A 21,949-nucleotide genomic window follows, 5' to 3' on the forward strand; every position below is an offset into this window, starting at 1 on the left:
TTCTTTGTGATATAAATCTTCTAGTTACTACTTTAAAGTTCAGCAACTCTTTGTTGAAGAGGAGCTTTATAAACGTAAAGTGAAGAGGAGCTTTATAAATGTAAAGATAAGAGAATTTATAGAATGGTACCAGAATGCAATAACCTAGAAGTTCTCTCTTAAAAGCTCAAGGAACAGGCTTCACTGGTGGCGCAGTGGTTGGGAATCTGCCTGCTAGTGCGGGGGACACGGGTTCGAGCCCTGGTCTGGGAGGATCCCACATGCCGCGGAGCGACTAGGCCCATGAGCCACAAATACTGAGCCTGCGCGTCTGGAGCCTGTGCTCTGCAACAAGAGAGGCCGTGATAGTGAGAGGCCCAAGCACCGCGATGAAGAGTGGCCCCCGCTTGCCACAACTAGAGCAAGCCCTCACACAGAAATGAAGACCCAACACAGCCAAAAAAAAAAAGCTCAAGGAACAATTCTAAAGAAAAAATTTATTAAAAACTGTCATACGTCTCTGAAATCAGTTTATGCTATACACGAAACAATTATTAAATTCAATAACACATTTATTTCACACCCAAAATTGAAATATTGAATTTACATTGAATTATTTGTTCAAACATAAATTTCTTTAAAAAAATAAACTATGCATTATTGTTGCTATTTCATAAGTGAAAGACTTTTTCCCCATATGCAATCTATAAATCTTTAGTTTGCAAATCCTCTCCCCAAAAGTTTATTTTAAAAATTCATTTTCTTTTAACCTGTCATAAAAGCATAAATATTCAACTTGATAAGTTGACTCAAACTTTTATTTTTTTCATTTTTTAAAACAATTCCATTTATTTATTTTTTTAATTTATTTTTTATTTTTTTAAAGATTTAATTTTACCTGATTTTTGGCTGCGTTGGGTCTTTGTTGCTGCACGCAGGCTTTCTCTAGTTGCGGCAAGCGAGTGCTACTCTTTGTTGCGGTGCATGGGCTTCTCACTGCGGTGGCTTCTCTTGTTGTGGAGCACAGGCTCTAGGTGTGCAGGCTTCAGTAGTTGTGGCTCATGGGCTCAGTAGTTGTGGTTCGTGGGCTCTAGAGTGCAGGCTTAGTAGCTGTGGTGCATGGGCTTAGTTGCTCCGCGGTGTGTGGGATCTTCCTGGACCAGAGATCGAACCCATGTCCCCTGCATTGGCAGGCGGATTCTTATCCACTGTGCCACCAGGGAAGTCCCTCAAAATTTTAAATTATATTTTATAATTTAAAATATATATTAAAATTATATTTTAAATTTTAAATTATATTATTTAACTATACTAAAAGAAAATGTCAAAATAAAAGCAACAACTATAGCAAATTTGGGTGAAATACATATCCACTGGTATCCCATAGGCCCCTGCATATCCTGCATCACTTGATGCTGTACTCTAGTGAAAATGTTCCTTAGATGAGGGCAGGGGCAGAAGCAGACTTTTAATCTTTTTTATTTTTTAGATTTATAAAAGTTTTTAGTAAACGTTTCCATCAGTTTATTTTATGTACTCCTTAAAAAAAAAATCACAGGTTTAATATTAATGCTTTAAAGTATTATACACCAAAGAAAGCCAATTCTCATTCATGCTGCAAGTTGGTCTGTGTTTTCTTTACTCCTGTTTACCAGATAATCTTCAATAATTTCTGCAAAGAGACTTCTCTTCAACAGAGTACAGGTAAGAGGTAAAAGCTGGCAGGTAACTTTATGACAATAGTCTGAACCATAACAAGGAAGTCCATTCCCACTTAAGCCCCATCCCATAATCACATTCATCACTAGCAAACTGCACAGAAGTCATCGCTGAATGAGAGCAAAAGCTTTTAGTCTCTCATCACTTTGTGCTTCAAAAACTGTCTTGCAAATTCCCTTGAAGTTGGCATCTGTTTCAGGGAGCTCTCCGTACTCAGCATCATTTTCATCTACTGGGACAACTAAGCCTGCATCATGAAAAGTCTTTGTCTTGACTTTCTTATCTCTATGTTTCATCTTCATGATTCTCTGTTCCAATGAGTAACCCAGTGCTCTGGCTGCTTCTGTGCAGTTTTCATCTATGTTTTTCAAGAGACTAGTTTTCTTTTTATGTTACTTAAGTTTTTCATCAAAACAAATTTGACTGCGGCAAACACATTATCTCCATTTTGATCAATTATACAATTTTTCTTTGCTCCATCTGTACCAACATATACAGGAGGTTCATCAGGAGACTCCCTGAAATACCCCACATGGAACTGAATTTTATTATCTCCAGTAATAACAGTCTGGAACTCAGGAGGGTCATAGTAAAATCTCCAGTGAAGGTTAATATTGGGCTTGCTGATTTTTTGTTCACTTTATACTTCGTAAAGACCCATTAATCGAAGGCCAAGGCTTGCAGAAAAGTGCATCCGCTGACTTCTCAGGATCAAGTTCTTCACAGAAATTCCAGAAGTGATAGAAATCTTCAGGCAGGGCTTCCCTGGTGGCGCCGTGGTTAAGAATCCACCTGCCAACGCAGGGTACACGGGTTCAATCCCTGGTCTGGGAAGATCCCACATGCCGCAGAGCAACTAAGCCCGTGCGCCACAAATACTGAGCCTGCACTCTAGAGTCCACGAGCCACAACTACTGAACCCACATGCCACAACTACTGAAGCCTGCGCACCTAGAGCCCGTGCTCCACGACAAGAGAAGCCACTGCAATGAGAAGCCCACGCACCACAATGAAGAGTAGCCCCCGCTCACCTCAACTACAGAAAGCCCGCGCACAGCAACAAAGACCCAACACAGCCAAAAATAAATAAATAAAATAAATAAATTTATATATATAAAAAAGAAATCTTCAGGCAGAGAAAGCTTATGATGATTTTCTATTTCTTTTCTAAAGTCACTGGAGACATCAGCTTTACAGGATTTACTCCTCCTTCACTTCAAATGTTTTTTTCACACTGTTGCTCCTCCACACCGGGCCTGCACTTCCCACCGCTGCCAACCATTCTGCTTTTTAATCCTTTTTTGAATGGAGACTCTGGTTGCTCTGCCACTTGGGCCACATGATCCAGCAGCTCTGATGGTAACTGCAGTGTGTGGTTGATAGTGATGTTTTACGGAGACCGTGGTAGGCCCCTAGAGGTGGAATCAGTAGAGAACCATAGGATTTTGGAGGAAAGTTATACCATCCTCTGCAGGTAATTAGCCTCCTTTTGAGAAAGTGCTTCTGCCTTTGGCTCAGCACTCGACCACAGGTCACCAAGTTACCATGTGAACTACCCATTATGAACTAGGTATTGTCTGACTCACCAAGCTGCAAAATTGGGTGTGTACACAGCACTCCGTCATCAAGAGGAAGTGGAATATACAAGATAAGGGTTGTATAGGTCCTGTAGGCACACATAAATTGTGCAGGCAAGTGGCTCAAATTCCCATGACCTCTACTGCTAAATCATCTCCTCCCTCTCAGCCTGCCCCCATGGCCCCATGGAAAGTTCTCTGTCATCAGCTGACCAAGGAAGAAAAAAATACAGGCCTGGTTTACAAATGGTTCTGCACAACATTCTGGCGTCACTTGAAAATGAACAGCTACAGCACCAGAGCCCCACTCGGGAGTGGCCCTGAAGGACTGCAGTGAAGGGAAATCTTCCCAGGGGGCAGAACACTGAACGTTATACTCGGTTATTTATCTTACCTAGAAGGAGAGATGGCTAGAAGTATGGATTTACACTGCTTCATGTGCAATGACTAATGGTTTGCTGGATGGTCAGAAAAGGGAGCTCTGGAGAAAAGGTATGTGAATGGACCTCTCCAAACAGGCTCAGATAAAAAAGATATTTGAGTACTATATGAATGTTCACTAAAGAGTGATCATGGAAGAGGAAGATTTTAATAATCAGTAGACAAGATGACCTGCTCTGTGGACGTTAGCTAGCCTCTTTCCCCAGGTACCCCTGTCCTCACCCAATGGTTTCATGAACTAAATGGTTATGGCAGCAAGGAGGTAATGCAAGGGTTCAGCAACATGGACTTACTCACCAAAGCTGATCTGTTTACAACCACTGCTGAATGTTCAATCTGCCAACAGCGGAATCAACAGAGCCACTGATATGGTCCCTGGACCACTTCAATCAAAAACCAAAGGCAGCACTCAGTGCTCACTGGAATAGACACTTGCTCTGGATATAAATTTGTCTTCCCTGCCCACAATGCTTCTATGGAAACCACCATCTGTGAACTTATAGGATGCCTTATTCACTGTTATGGTATTTTACTTAGAAGAATTACTTCTGATCAGTGAGCTTATTTTACAGGAAATGAAGTATAACAATAGGCTCATGCTTGTGTAATGCACTGATTTTATCATTTTCCCCACAATCCTGAAGCTGCTGGGTGACAAAAAGTAGAATGGGCTTTTGAAGATTCAATAACAGCACTAGCTGGCTGGCAACACCTACAGGCCTGGGGCAAGGTCTTCCAGGATTCTCTACATGCTCTAAACCAGTGACTAATATATGGTGTTGTTTCTCCCATAGCCAGGATTCACAGGTCTGGAAATCAAGAGGTAGAAAATGGGAGTAGCTCCTTACTATTACAGTAAAATTTTTTGCTTCCTATCCCTACAACTTTTGGCTCTGATGGTCTAGAGGTCTTAGTTCCCAAGGGAAAAAGGCTTCCATTAGAGAATAAGCAATGGTTGCATTAAGTTAGGAATTGATACTGCCATACTTGGCCACTTTGGGTTCCCCCTGCCAGTGATCAATAGGCAGTGGGGATTACTGTACTGAGTGGGGTAACTGATTCTGACTCTCAAGGAGAAACTGAGTTGCTACCACATAGAGGGCTCAGGGATGATAAAGAGGAGTACATCTGGAATGTAGCTCTCCTGGGACATGCCTTAATTTTCCCATGTATTATTATAAAACTTAATGGAAAGTACCACAACCCAAAACAGGCAGGGCTTCTAATGGCACAGACACTTCAGGAATGAAAGTTTGAGTTACCCCACCAAACTAGGAACCATGACCAGCTGAGATGCTTGCCAAGGGCAAAGGGACTATGGAATGAGTAGTGGAAGAAGGAAATTATAAATATCAGCTATGACTACATGTCTGGTGACAGAAATGAGGAGTGTAGTAGCTATGGGTATTTCTTCCTTATTTTGAAATAAATATTTTTGTCTATAAATTACCCAATTATTTCTTTATCCTCATTATTATGGACTGAATTGTGTCTTCCCCAAATTCATACGTTGAAGTCCTAATGCCCAACGAGACTGTATTTGGAGACAGGACCTTTAGGGAGGTAATTAAGGTTAAATAAGGTCACAAAAGTGGAGCCCTAATCTAATAGGAATGGTGTTCTTATAAGACAGATACCAGAGGTTGCTCTCTCCTGCTCTTTCTCTGTACATGTGCACGCACAGAGAAAAGGCCACGTAAGGACATAGTGTGAAGACAGTCATCCACAAGCTGAGAAGAGAGATCTCACCAGAACCCAACCCTGATGGCACCTTGACCCTAGATTTCTAGCCTCCAGAGCTGTGAAAAAATAAATTCCTGTTGTTAAAGCCACCCCGTCTGTGGTGTTCTGTTAAGGCAGCCCTAGACGACTAACACACCCATCTCTGTCACTTCCCCACTGTCTAACACCTCAGCTTCAGTGCTATCGACATTTGGGGCCAGATACCTCTTTGTTCTGGGGGCCTGTCTCTCACATTGTAGGATGTTTAGCAGAATCCCTGGCCTCTACCCACTAAATGCCAGTAGCATTGCCCCCCTTCGACTAGATGTGACAATAAAAATGTCTCCAGACATTGCCAAATGTCTCCTAGGAGGAGAAACTGCCTCCCGTTGAGAACTACTGATTTAATATACTGAATAATACAGCTTAAATTGTGGTTAACCTTTTATCTCAGTATTGAAGTTGCAGGATCTCAAAGGAGGAGAGTGACTCAGCTAGAAAAGAAATGAACATTCATGATCAATAAAGTAGACTTCGTATCTTTTTGGAGAGTAAGCATGTCTTCAGGTGTATGGAAGGTAGTTGCACCTTGTGGATGGAAGCATAGTTTTTCTACTCTCTTTATTTGGAAGTTAAATATGGTTATAAGGGGTGTGAATGGATGCCAAGTTGAAAAGGGATGGACTGCAGGGGGTTATACTGTGTCGATCTGGTTAAGCTGGGAACGACAGTGCTTCCCTATACGGTTCCAGCTTAAAGCTGACCAAACAGGAATTGCATATGGTTTGGCAGGCAGAAGTACAGCAGCAGCCACTATTCTCTGAAGGTCATTCTAGTCCAATGAAGTGACAAACACCCACTGCAAAGTAAATTACAGCTCCACATTCAGCTTCCCAACTACTGCTCCTACTGATCAGGCACTGCTCCAGCCCACTGCTTGGGTATAGACAGAGGCAAGAGCCCCCCATATCTCCTCATGAGCTTCCTGCTTGCATTCCCACTTCAGCAGCTAGACACACGTGGCTTCTCAGACTGGCTGGAGATGCCTCTGATCTACCAACTCCCCTTCTGAACCTGCACTTCCCCAGATCCTTTAAAAATTGTGTAAGGGGACTTCCCTGGTGGTCCAGTGGGTAAGACTCCACACTCCCAATTCAGGGGGCCCAGGTTCGATCCCTGGTCAGGGAAATAGATCCCGCATGCATGCCACAACCAAGAGTCCGCATGCCACAGTGAAGATCCCGCGTGCCGCAACTAAGACCTGGCACAGCCAAAATAAATAAATAAATATTTTTAAAAATTGTGTAAGGCCTAATTCCTATAATATACTCATTGATGACTCTACTCTCCTGACTGAACTCTGATCGTTCAATTAACATACAGCTAACGAAATGCTTCTATGCTATTCAATAATTCTTGTTTTAGACTATGAGAAGATGAAGAAAAGTAGTCCATCTCTCTCTGCACAACCTGCTCCCTGCCCCCAAAGTTTTCTCATTAGCAGACAGTTAATAAGTTAATGTAGATAAGTAGGCAGAGCAATAAAACTATCAGTTTTTATTACTCTAAGTGCTTATAATCCTATCCTTTGCTGGCACAATCACTTCATGAAGACATTTCCAAGTTGAAACCCTTCTTAGAATGAAAGCTGTTACACTGCTCTCAAAGGATTTCTCTCAGAATAACTTTTACATTACACAAATTTCATTCAATGACATAAAATACAGCACTGTGGTTAATTCAACTTTTTAAGAAAGGAGATGACAGTAGATAAAGTAGATGAAAGTAGTTTTGCTTAAGAATCTTTACCTTTGTATTCCTTATAACAATTGGGTATTTCATCCCTGAAAAAAAATTAGTGAAAGATTTATTTTTAGCAAAAGAAAGCCTACATTAAATAAACATTATTCTAGTAATAATTTAAAGGATTGTCTCTGTCATAACCATTATTGCCTCCTACTTTTCATTCTAAAGTTTTTTACCAAGTAACAAGATTAAACTAGTTCATATTTGACAATATACAAAACTCTGGCATGTTTTTAGCATATTTTATTTTAATTCATTTAATCTATACTTATAAACCATTCCCCACCCCAGCTCCAAAATAGACAGTCCCAGCTTTTCTGTGAACTGCAATCCTAGAAAACAGGCTATAAAATGGATCATCATAAATCAGTATGCATTTTCTCACAGAACTAATGCTATGACACTTGTTGTTCAAGTCTTGGTTATCTGAATCCTTGCGGATTCTAAGTTGTATAGAGAAGCAAGAGTTATCACAACACAGAATTTCCAATGATAAACTATTTATAAAATTAGTTCCCAATCAGATACATGTGATCTCAAAGACCTATAAAGCATAGGTACAGCAGGTAAAAAAAATATGATCTACTTACTTATATCATAGATTTGATTGATTATGCTGCCTATCTAACAATCTCAATTATCTAACAATTTTGCTCATCATCTTAGAATTTAAAAGGACACTGGGAGAATGACTCAGATAGCCCAGATCTCCTTAAAAACCTGTCAAGAAAGAATGAACTGAACACTACTTTTTTTCTCCTTTAAATTTCCCAACAATGAATTTAAGGCTTAAAAACTAATTCATTTGGTTTAAAAAAAAATTGTCCCCAAAGCAAAACAAAACAAACTCTAAGTACAGGCTACAATGAAGGAACTGGGGCGGGGGGGGCGGGGTGGAGGGGGAATTCAGAATGGCTGAGTCATGTCCTATCCCCAGACAGTCTGATTCAGTAAGACTGGGTGATGCTAAAATCTGCATTTTTAACAAGCACTCCCAGGGGATTCTGACTAACCTACTGGATAGGGAAGTGTTTGTAGGCTAACTTTCCATTAACAGCCTTGGCAGTTCGGGATTTAGCACTAGTCAGAAGTGTCCCATCAGTGCCTAGTTCTATGAGCACAAGACTCACTAGAAGTCCCAGTTCTCCCGTATCCGGTCTCACCCTCACCCCTTCTGTACCTGCCTCCAGCTCTGGGCCCTACTGTAGCCTAGCTTCTGGTGGCCCTCTTGCCAGCGCTACCCTAGCCAAAAACAGTCCCAAGTTTGATTAGAAGTCAATTCAGTACTCAAAAGAAAAGACAAGGATTGCTTACCATCTTTACTTCTTGAAGGACTTTCTTTAGCCATTTCAATATCTTCTACTTCAAAACTGGTCAAAACAGAGCCACCTGCTTCTTGGAAATCCTGGGCAAATGACAAAGCCACCTGCTGATAGTCCACAATGCCAGTATGAGGACAATCAATAGCCATTAGACCCTGGCACAGAATTGTGAAAAAATCAAGACAATACAATTAAAAACCACTGTGCATAGGTTGTGCCATAACTTTGATTTTTGGCCGAATTTTTTTATTGTTTATATTGATGGATAACACACAATTAGCCTTTCCTGGCAAACATCTGATAGTCTTAAAGAAAAAAAAAGTGCTCAATTCAATGCCTAAATTTGAAATTGAATACATATATAATTTGTCTAACAGATAAAAGAAATAATACTAGCTAAATAAGAAAACCTCTATAGTCAGGAAATAATTCTCCTCCTTAGAGGAGTTAATTTTTCCAGGCTCTTCCAGCTGCTACAATGAGTTTTTCTGTTTTCTTTATACCTTATCCTATCTGATTCTGATTCATATCTGATTCTGAATCAAACAGTGTATCACCAATTATATTTTAAACAAACTGCAGAGATTTTTCCCAGTAGTATATTATATGTCATGCACACTCAGTGAGAGCTCAGAGTTGTTCACAGTGTTTGCCGAGTGTCGATTTGATTTGCTGCAGAATCTATCTTCAAGACTACAACTACTGAATGGACATTTTATGTGGTTAATTCAAACTTTCTCTTCAGGTAGTATGAGAAATTAATAGCCTGGGTCTTTTGTTGCTATGTTGGGGTGTGTGTGTGTGTTGTCACTCAAAACATGTTTAAACTCTATAAATGAATGATCTACAACCATACCTATTTAATTTTTTGGAATAAGTATTGAATGTGCATTGGCTTTTCTAATTCTGAAGAAAAGGAAACAAGTAGCATTTCACAAAGTAGTGACTACATTTTGGTGAATCCTTGGAAATGGCACCATTTTCTGTTGCCTTATTGTATATAAGAGTATATCAGTTCTCCCAATCAATTGCCCCTAAGAGCGTAGCCTGGTTCCCAGGATAAATGGCGCCCAGAAGTTGAGCACGACAGGTAAATGCTGCTATCCTCCTGTTTGGCCAGGACTGCACTGTTGTTGCAGTTTTACAATGATATCTGATAATATTATTTTAACTATCTCATCTGTATTCACTGCTCCACCCCTACCCCAGTGCATTTACCTGCTTGGCCTTTAAAAGTTTTTGACTTTGCCACCCATCCCTGACCAATGCTTCCAAATGGCCAGATGACACTAAAGGTGAAGGCTCACAAAATGCCTCACAGTCTCTTTTCACAAACTGAACATAACATTTGGCAAACTTCATCATTTTCCTGACAGTCTTGCTTCCAGAATATGACAGCATTTGCCAAGAACAGGAAATCATTCCTTCTGTTTCAATACAATCACATGTAAGATTTTACATTAGAACTTACATTGCCTGAAATCCCTAAATTCGCAGGTCAAATAAGTATAATTCAACTTTAAACTACAAATGGTATTTGGGGTACAATAACCTTGGAAGCTAACTTAGGATAATACTAAGAGTTTAGCCACAAAAAATAAGAGTTTAGTTACAAAAAACTTCCTTACGTAGCATAAAAACTATGTGACAAGTATGATAACAGGGTGATAAAAACATGCTGTAAAAGTGTTTCATATCAATAGTTTTTTATAATCCCAAATATCCTCCTTATTCATCTTATACTCCTATAACCCAGCACATGCCTGACACACAGAAGCACTCAACTATTTACTGACTGACAACTTTTGAGGGTTGTCTTTACACTTACTAGATTCCTCCCCCGCCCCAGACCTTCCCTAACAGGTTTTCCTTCTTCCTTCCCTTTCTAGCCTTGGCTGTGACCGTTCTCATGAGATGTTGGTGTGCCCCGCCTATATGTGTAGTGGGGAGAAGGTGGAGCGAGTCACTGCTGCCCAGCAGTCAGACACTCTGGCCCAGGGCAGGGTTGGGGGACAGGCTGACTGTGTCTGTCAGCCAGCAGGCTGGGCGTGTACTGTCCAGGTTAGCAGGTCAGAGCTTGAATCTGAGGTTACGGCAGGTCAGGTGTCTGGAAAAGAACCAGGCAAGCAGGTCAGGGAAAGTTGGGAGCTGGAAGTCAGTCAGGAGGCTAGAGGAACAGAGGAACGTGTGCCTGACCAATAGTGCTAAAGAAAAGGCAGGCGGATCACCACAGCTAATGTCAGAGGAGGCAGTCAGGATTTACCCACAGCAAGCACTGTCAAGAGCTATCCTTCAAAGTCAAAGTTTACAGAGGCAGTTTAAAATTTTCCAAGATACTTCCCCTAGGGGCACTTAATTTTCTTCTTAAAGAGATCTGGTCCAAGAAGCCGTTTACGAGTTCCCCTGACAAACTGTTTCTTTCTGGAGGGCCTGGAAGAAACAGGTGTGACCCTATACCATGGAAATTTCGCCACCCATTCTTGGTAGTGGTGGTGAAGTTGGGGGAAAAGGAAGGAATTTACTCAAGACACTTCTATGAAATAACCAGAGTATATTTTCTACTATGTATTGCCACCCTTAAATATCAATACACCTAGACATTGATAACTATAATGTGGCATTCTATAAAGCAGATCACTACTGCAGAGGACTCAGAGAAAAGTAGGATATACCTCTTTTATGAGTTACACTATTTATTCATCTTTCGAGTGAGGGGTTCACTTCTGAGAAGATTTTCCTAGACTTCCAGAGTAAGCTAAAAGCTCTCCCTTACCTTGGCACAAGACAGAGTATCAGTTCTATCAGAAAACTTATCACTGTATTAAAATTGTATTTTCTGCTATACTACAACTTCCTTCAGGATGACAACTCTGTCTTACTCACTTTCATATCTGCAGTGCCCAACATAGTGTTCGGCACATAGTAAAGAAGAAAATGTCAGTTAAACTGAACAGAAACATACCAGTTCTGAGTCAGATCTGGGAGGAGGGGACTCTTTAAGTTGTACGACCTTGGAGAATTACCTTAACCAGTTTCTTCACTTATAAGACACAAAAATATGCATACATAATTTGATTATCTATACACACATACTTCATCCACCTCATTCCAAGACACGTGAGGATCACACGGTCAGGTACACAGAACAATATCCAGATTCATCCTGAACCTTTATGACTTATGAAGAGTTGTTCTGTTTTTTGTTTCTTTTTTAACAGTTAGGCATGATATAAAGAACCATGGATCCATGTTTCTATTTTTTTTCTATCTTTAAAGTGCTGACAAGGATACATGACAGACAACGATTGTTGTTCCAGTTGATTAGCTGGAATCTTCCATATACTCCAGATTTCAGTACCGCCACGAAACCAATAATCCTGTTTTCCAAACTCCACAATCAATATTGTTTTTACATCTTGACTAAATCCACAGTGGGGTCAGGGGCTCATATGTGCTTTTATTTATTTACTTTTTTACACCAACCTTAAAGTGTGAAATATCTTTTCATTAGTACATAAAAAGAGAAACACATGTTAAAAATTAGCATGCCTTCCTGGGGGAGGTTATAAATTGTTTTATTCTCAAATGGCAAGGTAATACTTGATACAGATCAGCGAGATTCTCACATCTTAATTTCACAACCAAATCCCATCAAAATCACATAAAGCTACAAAACAGCAACAGGTTTAGCTGTTTTATATTCAGGAAGTGCTCAATAATTTTTGTAAAGCACTGTTTAGATGTGAGTTTAAATGCTTCATTTTTGTTTTAGTAGACTTGATTTTTTAGAGCAGTTTTAGGTTCACAGAAAAATTGAGGAGAAGGTACAGAGATTTCCCATATATTTCCTGCCCCCACATGTACAGACTCCTAATCTCTTTATTTTTTTTATACAGCAGGTTCTTACTAGTTATCCATTTTATACATATTAGTGTACACATGTCAATCCCAATCTCCCAATTCATCACACCACTAGCCCCGCCGCCACTTTCCCCCCTTGGTGTCCATACGTTTGTTCTCTACATCTGTGTCTCAAATTCTGCCCTGCAAACCGGTTCATCTGTACCGTTTTTCTAGGTTCCACATACATGCGTTAATATACGATATTTGTTTTTCACTTTCTGACTTGCTTCACTCTGTATGAGTCTCTGGATTCATCCACATCTCTACAAATGGCCCAATTTCGTTTCTTTTTATGGTTGAGTAATATTCCATTGTATATATGTGCCACATCTTCTTTACCCATTCATCTCTCGATGGGCATTTAGGTTGCTCCCATGTCTTGGCTATTGTAAATAGTGCTGCAATGAACACTGGGGTTCATGTGTCTTTTTTTTTTTTTGAATTTAATTTATTTTTTTATACAGCAGGTTCTTATTAGTGATCAGTTTTATCCACATCAGTGTATACATGTCAATCCCAATCGCCCAATTCATCACACCACCATCCCCACCACCCCACAGCTTTCCCCCCTTGATGTCCATAGTTTGTTCTCTACATCTGCGTCTCAACTTCTGCCCTGCAAACCGGTTCATCTGTACCACGGTTCTAGGTTCCACATACATATGTTAATGTACGATATTTGTTTTTCTCTTTCTGACTTACTTTACTCTGTATGACAATCTCTAGATCCATCCACGTCTCAACAAATGACCAAATTTCGTTCCTTTTTATGGCTGAGTAATATTCCATTCTATATATGTACCACACCTTCTTCATCCATTCGTCTGTTGATGGGCATTTAGGTTGCTTCCATGACCTGGCTATTGTAAATACTGCTGCAATGAACATTGGGGTGCATGTGTCTTTTTGAATTACGATTTTCTCTGGGTATATGCCCAGTAGTGGGATTGCTGGATCATATGGTAATTCTACTTTTAGTTTTTTAAGGAACCTCCATAGTGGCTGTATCAATTTACATTCCCACCAACAATGCAAGAGGGTTCCCTTTTCTCCACACCCTCTCCAGCATTTGTTGTTTGTAGATTTTCTGATGATGCCCATTCTAACAGGTGTGAGGTGATACCTCATTGTAGTTTTGATTTGCATTTCTCTAATAATTAGTGATGCTGAGCAGCTTTTCATGTGCTCCTTGGCCATCTGTATGTCTTCTTTGGAGAAACATCTATTTAGGTCTTCTGCCCATTTCTGGATTGGGTTTTTATTTTTTTAATATTGAGCTGCATGAGCTGTTTGTATATTTTGGAGATTAATCCTTTGTCTATTGTTTTGTTTGCAAATATTTTCTCGCTTTCTGAGGGTTGTCTTTTCATCTTGTTTGTAGTTTTCTTTGCTTGCAAGAGCTTTTAAGTTTCATTAGGTCCCATTTGTTTATTTTTGTTTTTATTTCCCTTACTCTAGGAGGTGGATCAAAAAAGATCTTGCTGTGATTTATGTCAAAGAATGTTCTTCCTATGTTTTCCTCTAAGAGTTTTACAGTGTCTGGTCTTACATTTAGGTCTCTAATCTATTTTGAGTTTATTTTTGTATATGGTGTTAGGGAGTGTTCTAATTTCATTCTTTTACACATAGCTGTCCATTTTTCCCAGCACCACTTATTGAAGAGACTGTCTTTACTGCACTGTATATCCTTGCCTCCTTTGTCATAGATTAGTTGACCATAGGTGTGTGGGTTTATATCTGGGTTTTCTATCCTGTTCCATTGATCTATATTTCTGTTTTTGTGCCAGTACCATATTGTCTTCATTACTGTAGCTTTGTAGTATAGTCTGAAGTCAGGGAGTCTAATTCCTCCAGCTCCATTTTTTTCCCTCAAGACCACTTTGGCTATTCGGGGTCTTTTGTGTCTCCATACAAATTTTAAGACTTTTTGTTCTAGCTCTGTAAAAAATGCCATTGGTAATTTGATAGGGATTGCACTGAATCTGTAGATTGCTTTGGGTAGTATAGTTATTTTCACAATATTGAATCTTCCAACAAAAGAGCATGGTATATCTCTCTATCTGTTTGTATCATCTTTAATTTCTTTTAACAGTGTCTTATAGTTTTCTGCATAGAGGTCTTTTGTCTCCCTAGGTATTTTATTCTTTTTGTTGCAGTGGTAAATGGGAGTGTTTCCTTAATTTCTCTTTCAGATTTTTCATCATTAGGGTGTAGGAATGCAAGAGATTTCTGTGCAGTAATTTTGTATCCTGCAACTTTACCAAAATCATTGATTAGCTCTACTAGTTTTCTAGTGGCATCTTTAGGATTCTCTATGTATAGTATCATGTCATCTGCAACAGTGACAGTTTTACTTCTTCTTTTCCAATTTGTATTCCTTTTATTTCTTTTTCTTCTCTGACTGCCACAGCTAGAACTTCCAAAACTATGTTGAATAATAGTGGTGAGAGTGGACATCCTTGTCTTGTTCCTGATCTTAGAGGAAATGCTTTCAGTTTTTCACCATTGAGAATGATGTTTGCTGTGGGTTTTTGTATATGGCCTTTATTATGTTGAGGTATGTTCCCTCTATGCCCACCTTCTGAAGAGTTATCATAAATGTGTGTTGAATTTTGTCAAAAGCTTTTTCTGCATCTATTGAGATAATCATATAGTATTTATCCTTCAATCTGTTAATACGGTGTATCACATTGATTGATTTGCTTATATTAAAGAATCGTTGAATCCCTGGGATAAATCCCACTTGATCATGGTGTATGATCCTTTTAATGTGTTGTTGGATTCTGTTTGCTAGTATTTTGTTGAGGATTTTTGCACCTATATTCATCAGTGATATTGGTCTGTAATTTTTTTTTGTAGTATCTTTGTCTGGTTTTGGTATCAGGGTGATGGATGGCCTCATAGCATGAGTTTGGCAGTTTTCCTTCTGCAGCTTTTTGGAAGAGTTTGAGAAGGATGGGTGTTAGCTCTTCTCTAAATATTTGACAGCATTCACCTGTGAAGCCATCTAGTCCTGGACTTTTGTTTGTTGGAAGATTTTTAATCACAGTTTCAATTTCATTACTTGTGACTGGTCTGTTCATATTTTCTATTTCTTCCTGGTTCAGTCTTGGAAGTTATACCTTTCTAAGAATTTGTCCATTTCTTCCAGGTTGTCCATCTTATTGGCATAGAGTTGCTTGTAGTAGTCTCTTAGGATGCTTTGTATTTCTGCGGTGTCTGCTGTAACTTCTCCTTTTTCATTTCTAATTTTATTGATTTGAGTACTCTCCCTCTTTTTCTTGATGAGTCTGGCTAATGGTTTATCAATTTTGTTAATCTTCTCAAAGAACCAGCTTTTAGTTTTATTGATCTTTGCTATTGTTTTCTTTGTTTCTTTTTCATTTATTTCTGCTCTGATCTTTATGATTTCTTTCCTTCTGCTGACTTTGGGTTTTGTTTGTTCTTCTTCCTCTAGTTCCTTTAGGTGTAACGTTAGATTGTTTATTTGAGATTTTTCTTGTTTCTTGAGGTAGGCTTGTATTGCTATAAACTTCCCTCTTAGAACTGCTTTTGCTGCATCCCATAGGTTTTGGATTGTCGTGTTTTCATTGTCATTTGTGTCTAGGTATTTTTTGAGTTCCTCTTTGATTTCTTTAGTGATCTCTTGGTTATTTAGTAATGTACTGTTTAGCCTCCATGTGTCTGTGTTTTTTACATCTTTTTCCCTGTAATTGATTTCTAATCTCATAGCATTGTGGTCAGAAAAGATGCTTGATACGACTTCAATTTTTAAAAATTTACTCAGGCTTGATTTGTGACCCAGGATGTGATCTATCCTGGGGAATGTTCCATGTGCAGTTGAGAAGAAAGTGTAATCTGCTGTTTTTTGGATGGAATGTCCTATAAATATCAATTAAATCTATCTGGTCTATTGTGTCATTTAAAGGTTGTGTTTCCTTATTAATTTTCTGTTTGGATGATCTGTCCATTGGTGTAAGTGAGGTGTTAAAGTCCTCCACTATTATTGTGTTACTGTCGATTTCCTCTTTTATAGCTGTTAGCAGTTGCCTTACCTATTGAGGTGCTCCTAAGTTGGGTGCATATATATTTATAATTGCTATATCATTTTCTTGGATTGATCCCTTGATCATTACGTAGTGTCCTTCCTTGTCTCTTGTAACATTCTTTATTTTAAAGTCTATTTTGTCTGATATGAGTATTGCTACTCCAGCTTTCTTTTGATTTCCATTTGCATGGAATATGTTTTTCCATTCCCTCACTTCAGTCTGTATGTGTCCCTAGGTCTGAAGTGGGTCTCTTGTACACAGCATATATATATATGGGTCTTGTTTTTATATCCATTCAGCAAGCCTGTGTCTTTTGGTTGGAGCATTTAATCCATTCACATTTAAGGTAATTATCAATGTATGTTCCTATTACCATTTTCTTAATTTTGGGGGGGTTTGTTTTCGTAGGTCCTTTTCTTCTCTTGTGTTTCCCACTTAGAGAAATTTCTTTAGCATTTGTTGTAAAGCTGGTTTGGTGGTGCTGAATTCTCTTAGCTTTTGCTTGTCTGTAAAGCCTTTGATTTCTCCATTGAATCTGAATGAGATCCTTGTCAGGTAGAGCAATCTTGGTTGTAGGCTCTCCCCTTTCATCACTTTAAATATGTCATGCCACTCCCTTCTGGCTTGTAGAGTTTCTGCTGAGAAATCAGCTGTTAACGTTATGGGAGTTCCCTTGTATATTATTTGTCGTTTTTCCCTTGCTGCTGTCAATAATTTTTCTTTGTCTTTAATTTTTGCCAGTTTTTTTGCCAATTTGATTACTATGTGTCTTGGCATGTTTCTCCTTAGGTTTATCCTGTATGGCACTCTCTGTGATTCCTGGACTTGGGTGGCTATTTCCTTTCCCATGTTAGGGAAGTTTTCAACTATAATCTCTTCAAATATTTTCTCTGGTCCTTTCTCCCTCTCTTCTCCTTTTGGGACCCCTATAATGCAAATGTTGGTGCATTTAATGTTGTCCCAGAGGTCTCATAGGCTGTCTTCATTTCTTTTCATTCTTTTTTCTTTATTCTGTTCTGCAGCAGTGAATTCCACCATTCTGTATTCCAGATCACTTATCCGTTCTTCTGCCTCAGTTATTCTGCTACTGATTCCTTCTAGTGTATTTTTCATTTCAGTTATTGTATTGTTCATCTCTGTTTGTTTGTTCTTTAATTCTTCTAGGTCTTCGTTAAACATTTCTTGCATCTTCTCGATCTTTGCCTCCATTCTTTTTCCGAGGTCCTAGATCATCTTCACTATCATTACTCTGAATTCTTTTTCTGGAAGATTGCCTATCTCCACTTCATTTAGTAGTTTTTCTGGGGTTTTATCTTGTTCCTTCATCTGGTACATAGCCCTCTGTCTTTTCATCTTGTCTACCTTTCTGTGAATGTGGTTTTTGTTCCACAGGCTGCAGGATTGTAGTTCTTCTTGCTTCTGCTGTCTGCCCTCTGGTGGATGAGGCTATCTAAGAGGCTTGTGCAAGTTTCCTGATGGGAAGGACTGGTGGTGGGTAGAGCTGGCTGTTGCTCTGGTGGGCAGAGCTCAGTAAAACTTTAATCTGCTTGTCTGCTAATGGGTGGGGCTGGGTCCCCTCCCTGTTGGTTGTTTGGCCTGAGGTGACCCAACACTGGAGCCTACCCGGGCTCTTTTGTAGGGCTAATGGCAGACTCTGGGAGGGCTCACGTCAAGGAGTACTTCCCAAAACTTCTGCTTCCAGTGTCCTTGTCCTCATGGTGAGACACAGCCACCTCCCACCTCTGCAGGAGACACTCCAACACTAGCAGGTAGGTCTGGTTCAGTCTCCTATGGGGTCACTGCTCCTTCCCCTGAGTCCCGATGTGCACACTATTTTGTGTGTGCCCTCTGAGAGTGGAGTCTCTGTTTCCCCCAGTCCTGTCAAAGTCCTGCAATCAAACCTCGCTGGCCTTCAAATTCTGATTCTCTAGGAATTCCTCCTCCCGTTGCCGGACCCCCAGGGAAGCCTGACATGGGGCTCAGAACCTTCACTCCAGTGGGTGGACTTCTGTGGTATAAGTGTTCTCCAGTTTGTGAGTCACCCACCCAGCAGTTATGGGATTTGATTTTATTGTGATTGCGCCCCTCCTACCATCTCATTGTGGCTTCTCCTTTGTCTTTGGATGTGGGGCATTTTTTTGATGAGTTCCAGTGTCTTCCTGTCGATGATTTTTCAGCAGTTAGTTGTGATTCCAGTGCTCTCACAAGAGGGAGTGAGAGCACGTCCTTCTACTCTGCCATCTTGAACCAATCTCCTAATCTCTTTAATACTAGTGTCTTTCCCCCTTAAGTATGGCATCAGTCTAAATAACCAGTTCTGCTGTACACTGAATGTCTGTGTGCCTCCAAAATTCATATGTTGAAACCTAATGACCCATGTGACGGTATTTGGAGGTGGGGCCTTTCGGAAGTGATTAGGTCATGAGGATGGAGGCTTCATGAATGGGATTAGTGCCTTTATAAAAGAGACTCCAGAGAGTTCCCTTACCCCTTATGCCATGTGAGAACACAGCAAGAAGATGGTCTATGAACCAGGAAGTGGGTCCTCACCGGACATCAAATCTTCCAGAGCCTTGATCTCAGACTTCCAGCCTCTAGAACTGTGAGAAATAAATATCTGACATTTATAAGCTAACTGGTTCATGGTACTTTGTTGCAGCAGCCCCAACTGACTAAAACAAGCTCTTATATGAGTTATTCACAAGCCTGGTTTGAAGACATCCTAGGATCTCTCTACAATGTTTTTAAATAGCCTATTTTACTCTGCAGAGGAATTGATATGGCTTAAAGGAAATAAACAGAATAAAATATTGAGTTACAAGCAAAGCATCAGGAAAGGGGGAAAATGTAAAGCAGGAGGAAAAGAACAAACATAACTAAGTTATCTTAACAGATTTCATGAAAAGTTCCCAAGTATCTCAAACAAAACCAATTTGAATTCACTAGAATTACTGCTTAAATAAGCCCAAAATAACATCTACCACTTCTTGAGGATTAACATATGCTGGATGCCTTACATATATCACTATATTTAATTCTCAGAACAACCTGCATTTTACAAATGAGGAGTCTGAGGTTTAGAACAATTTTAACCCACTCAAGGTAAACAGCTGTTAAATAGGCAGATATGAGATTTAAATTTATGTCTGTCTGGCTTCTCAGCCACCACATTCTGCTGCTCACCTTATGTCAGATCCTACTTTATGGAAAAAAAAAAAAGACAGAATATAGTGAGATAAAATAAAGAATAATATGCCAAATTCCCTGAAGTCTAGAAATTACTAACCTATGATATTCAAGAGTAGCAGAAAGAAATCAGGTAGTCTAAAAATAACTATAAATAAGTGGTGTTGATGGTATCATGGTGAGCATAGCTGCCTTCCAATAATAAATATAAATAGCTTTGACCTCCCACCTCAAGGCTCCCCTCTCTCCCATGTCCAATTCCATCCTATGTACCAGAACTTGATTAACCTTCCTCAATTAGCACAGTTTGCATATCGTTTTCTTGCCTAAATCCTTCAGTGGCTCCCTACTGTTTGATCAGGAGCTGGTAATCTTTTCTGTAAAGGGCCAGATAGTAAATATTTTTGCCCATGTGAGGCTTAGGATCTCTGTTTCAATTACTCGAGTTGGCTGTTTGGCACAAAAGCAGCCACAGACAACACATAAATGAATAAGTATGATTGTTCTCCAATAAAAATTTATTTGTGGACACTGAAATTTGAGTTTCATATAAGTTTCATGTGTCACAAAATATTATTCTTCTTTTAATTTTTTCAACCATTTAAAACAGCTTATAGGTCTTTAAAAACATGTGGTGGGCTGGATTTGGCCCACAGGCCATAGTTTGCCAATCCTGGCTTAAGACCATGTAGCATTTGCCCAAAGCCTGAAAGAAATAGCCAAAATTAGATATTCAGTGAAGATGTCTTCTTTTTTTAAAAAAATCAGTCATTCATTCACCATCTCAGAGAGATAAGAAATGCATAGGGACAGGAAAAGGGAGAAGAAGACCTACTCCCACAAGTTAAACACTTTGATTATTCTGACTGAGTCTGAGGGGAGGGAAGGGTGAGGTTTTCTGGAGTTGAAGATGCTATGACTTTCTCTGCAGGAAGAACTCATTTAACACTGTTTGGATTCCTAGTCTCTTGGGAACTTTATACTAATTAATAAAATCAAATATTTTGATCTAACTTTAACTGCACAACTACAGATAACTTAAGGGAAAAAAAATCTATTTCTATCTTGTCTTTTTGTGAAAGGATTTGAAGCAGCCTGTAAAAACAAACAAACAAGAAGCACATACAAAACAACATATGCTAGCATTAAATATTGAGCCAGACAAGTATATGGGTTGGAAAGGAAGAAATAAGTTATTATTTGCAGACGACATGATTGTACATAGAAAATACAAAAGAATTGGGACTTCCCTGGTGGTCCAGTGGTTAAGACTCCACACTTCCACTGCAGGGGGCATGTGTTCGATCCCTGGTTGGGGAAGTAAGATCCCACATGCTATATGGTACGGCCAAAAAAAAAAAAGAATTTATAGACAAACTATTAGAATCAATAAGTGAATTCAACAACCAAGATGAATACATGGTCAAAAATCAATTTGATTTCCATATATCTGTAATGTATAAGTAGAAAATAAACTTTAAATAACAATACTATTTATGAGAGTATAAAAAATCAAATACCTAGAAATAAATCTAAGAGACATGTAAGACCTCTACACTGAAAACTGTAATACATTTTTTTCAATAAATTAAAGATTCAGATAAATGGAGTGATCCATGTTCATGGATTGGAAGATTCAATATTGTAAATATGTCAACTGTCTGCAAATATGTCAACCTACATATTCAGGGCAATCTCAATCGAAATCACAACAGGTTATCCTGTGGACTTTAGCAAATTAATTCTAAAATGTATATGGAAATGCAAAGATCCAAGAATAGGCAATACAATGTTGAAGAAGAACAAAATTGAAGGACTTACTCAACCAGATGTCTAGACCTATTGAAAAGCTATAGTAACTAAGACATTATGGTAGTGGTACAAGAAGAGACAACAGAAGAGAAGAGAGTCCAGACATAGAGCCCACCTATACAGAGTCACCTGGTATCACAAAGGTAACACTGCAGTGCAGTGGGGAAATAATGGTCTTTTTGATAAATGGTGCTGGGCTAACTGGATATCTACATATGAGGGGAAAAAAGTGTACCTTGACCCCTATCTTATACCATAAACAAAAATCAGTTCCAAATGGATCGTAGATCTAAATGCGAAAGGTAAAACAACATAGCTTTTAGAAAAAAAGCATAGGAGAATATCTTCCTGATGCTGAAATAGGCAAAGATTTCTCAGAGTACAAAAAAGCACTAAGCATAAAAGAGAAATATATGCATAAATTGATTGAATG

At 39.2% G+C, this 21,949-nt stretch overlaps 1 protein-coding gene and 1 pseudogene across 3 annotated transcripts in view; both read right to left on the reverse strand.

Annotated features, from left to right (window-relative positions):
• Positions 1 to 21,949, reverse strand: part of L2HGDH (L-2-hydroxyglutarate dehydrogenase) — a 52,464-nt gene that overhangs the window by 15,247 nt on the left and 15,268 nt on the right. For all 3 annotated transcript variants that reach the window (XM_029236925.1, XM_029236924.1, XM_029236926.1), the window contains exons 5-6: positions 8,559 to 8,721; positions 7,248 to 7,282 (exon numbers count right to left, since the gene is read on the reverse strand). In XM_029236925.1, coding sequence (XP_029092758.1) covers positions 7,248 to 7,282; positions 8,559 to 8,721 — 198 coding nt within the window. The remainder of the gene's footprint in view (positions 1 to 7,247; positions 7,283 to 8,558; positions 8,722 to 21,949) is intronic.
• On the reverse strand, positions 1,309 to 4,250 carry LOC114903728 (annotated as a pseudogene).

This window comes from Monodon monoceros, unplaced genomic scaffold (assembly GCF_005190385.1).
Source record: "Monodon monoceros isolate NGI ecotype Baffin Bay Population unplaced genomic scaffold, NGI_Narwhal_1 Super_Scaffold_21, whole genome shotgun sequence".
Taxonomy (NCBI): domain Eukaryota; kingdom Metazoa; phylum Chordata; class Mammalia; order Artiodactyla; family Monodontidae; genus Monodon; species Monodon monoceros.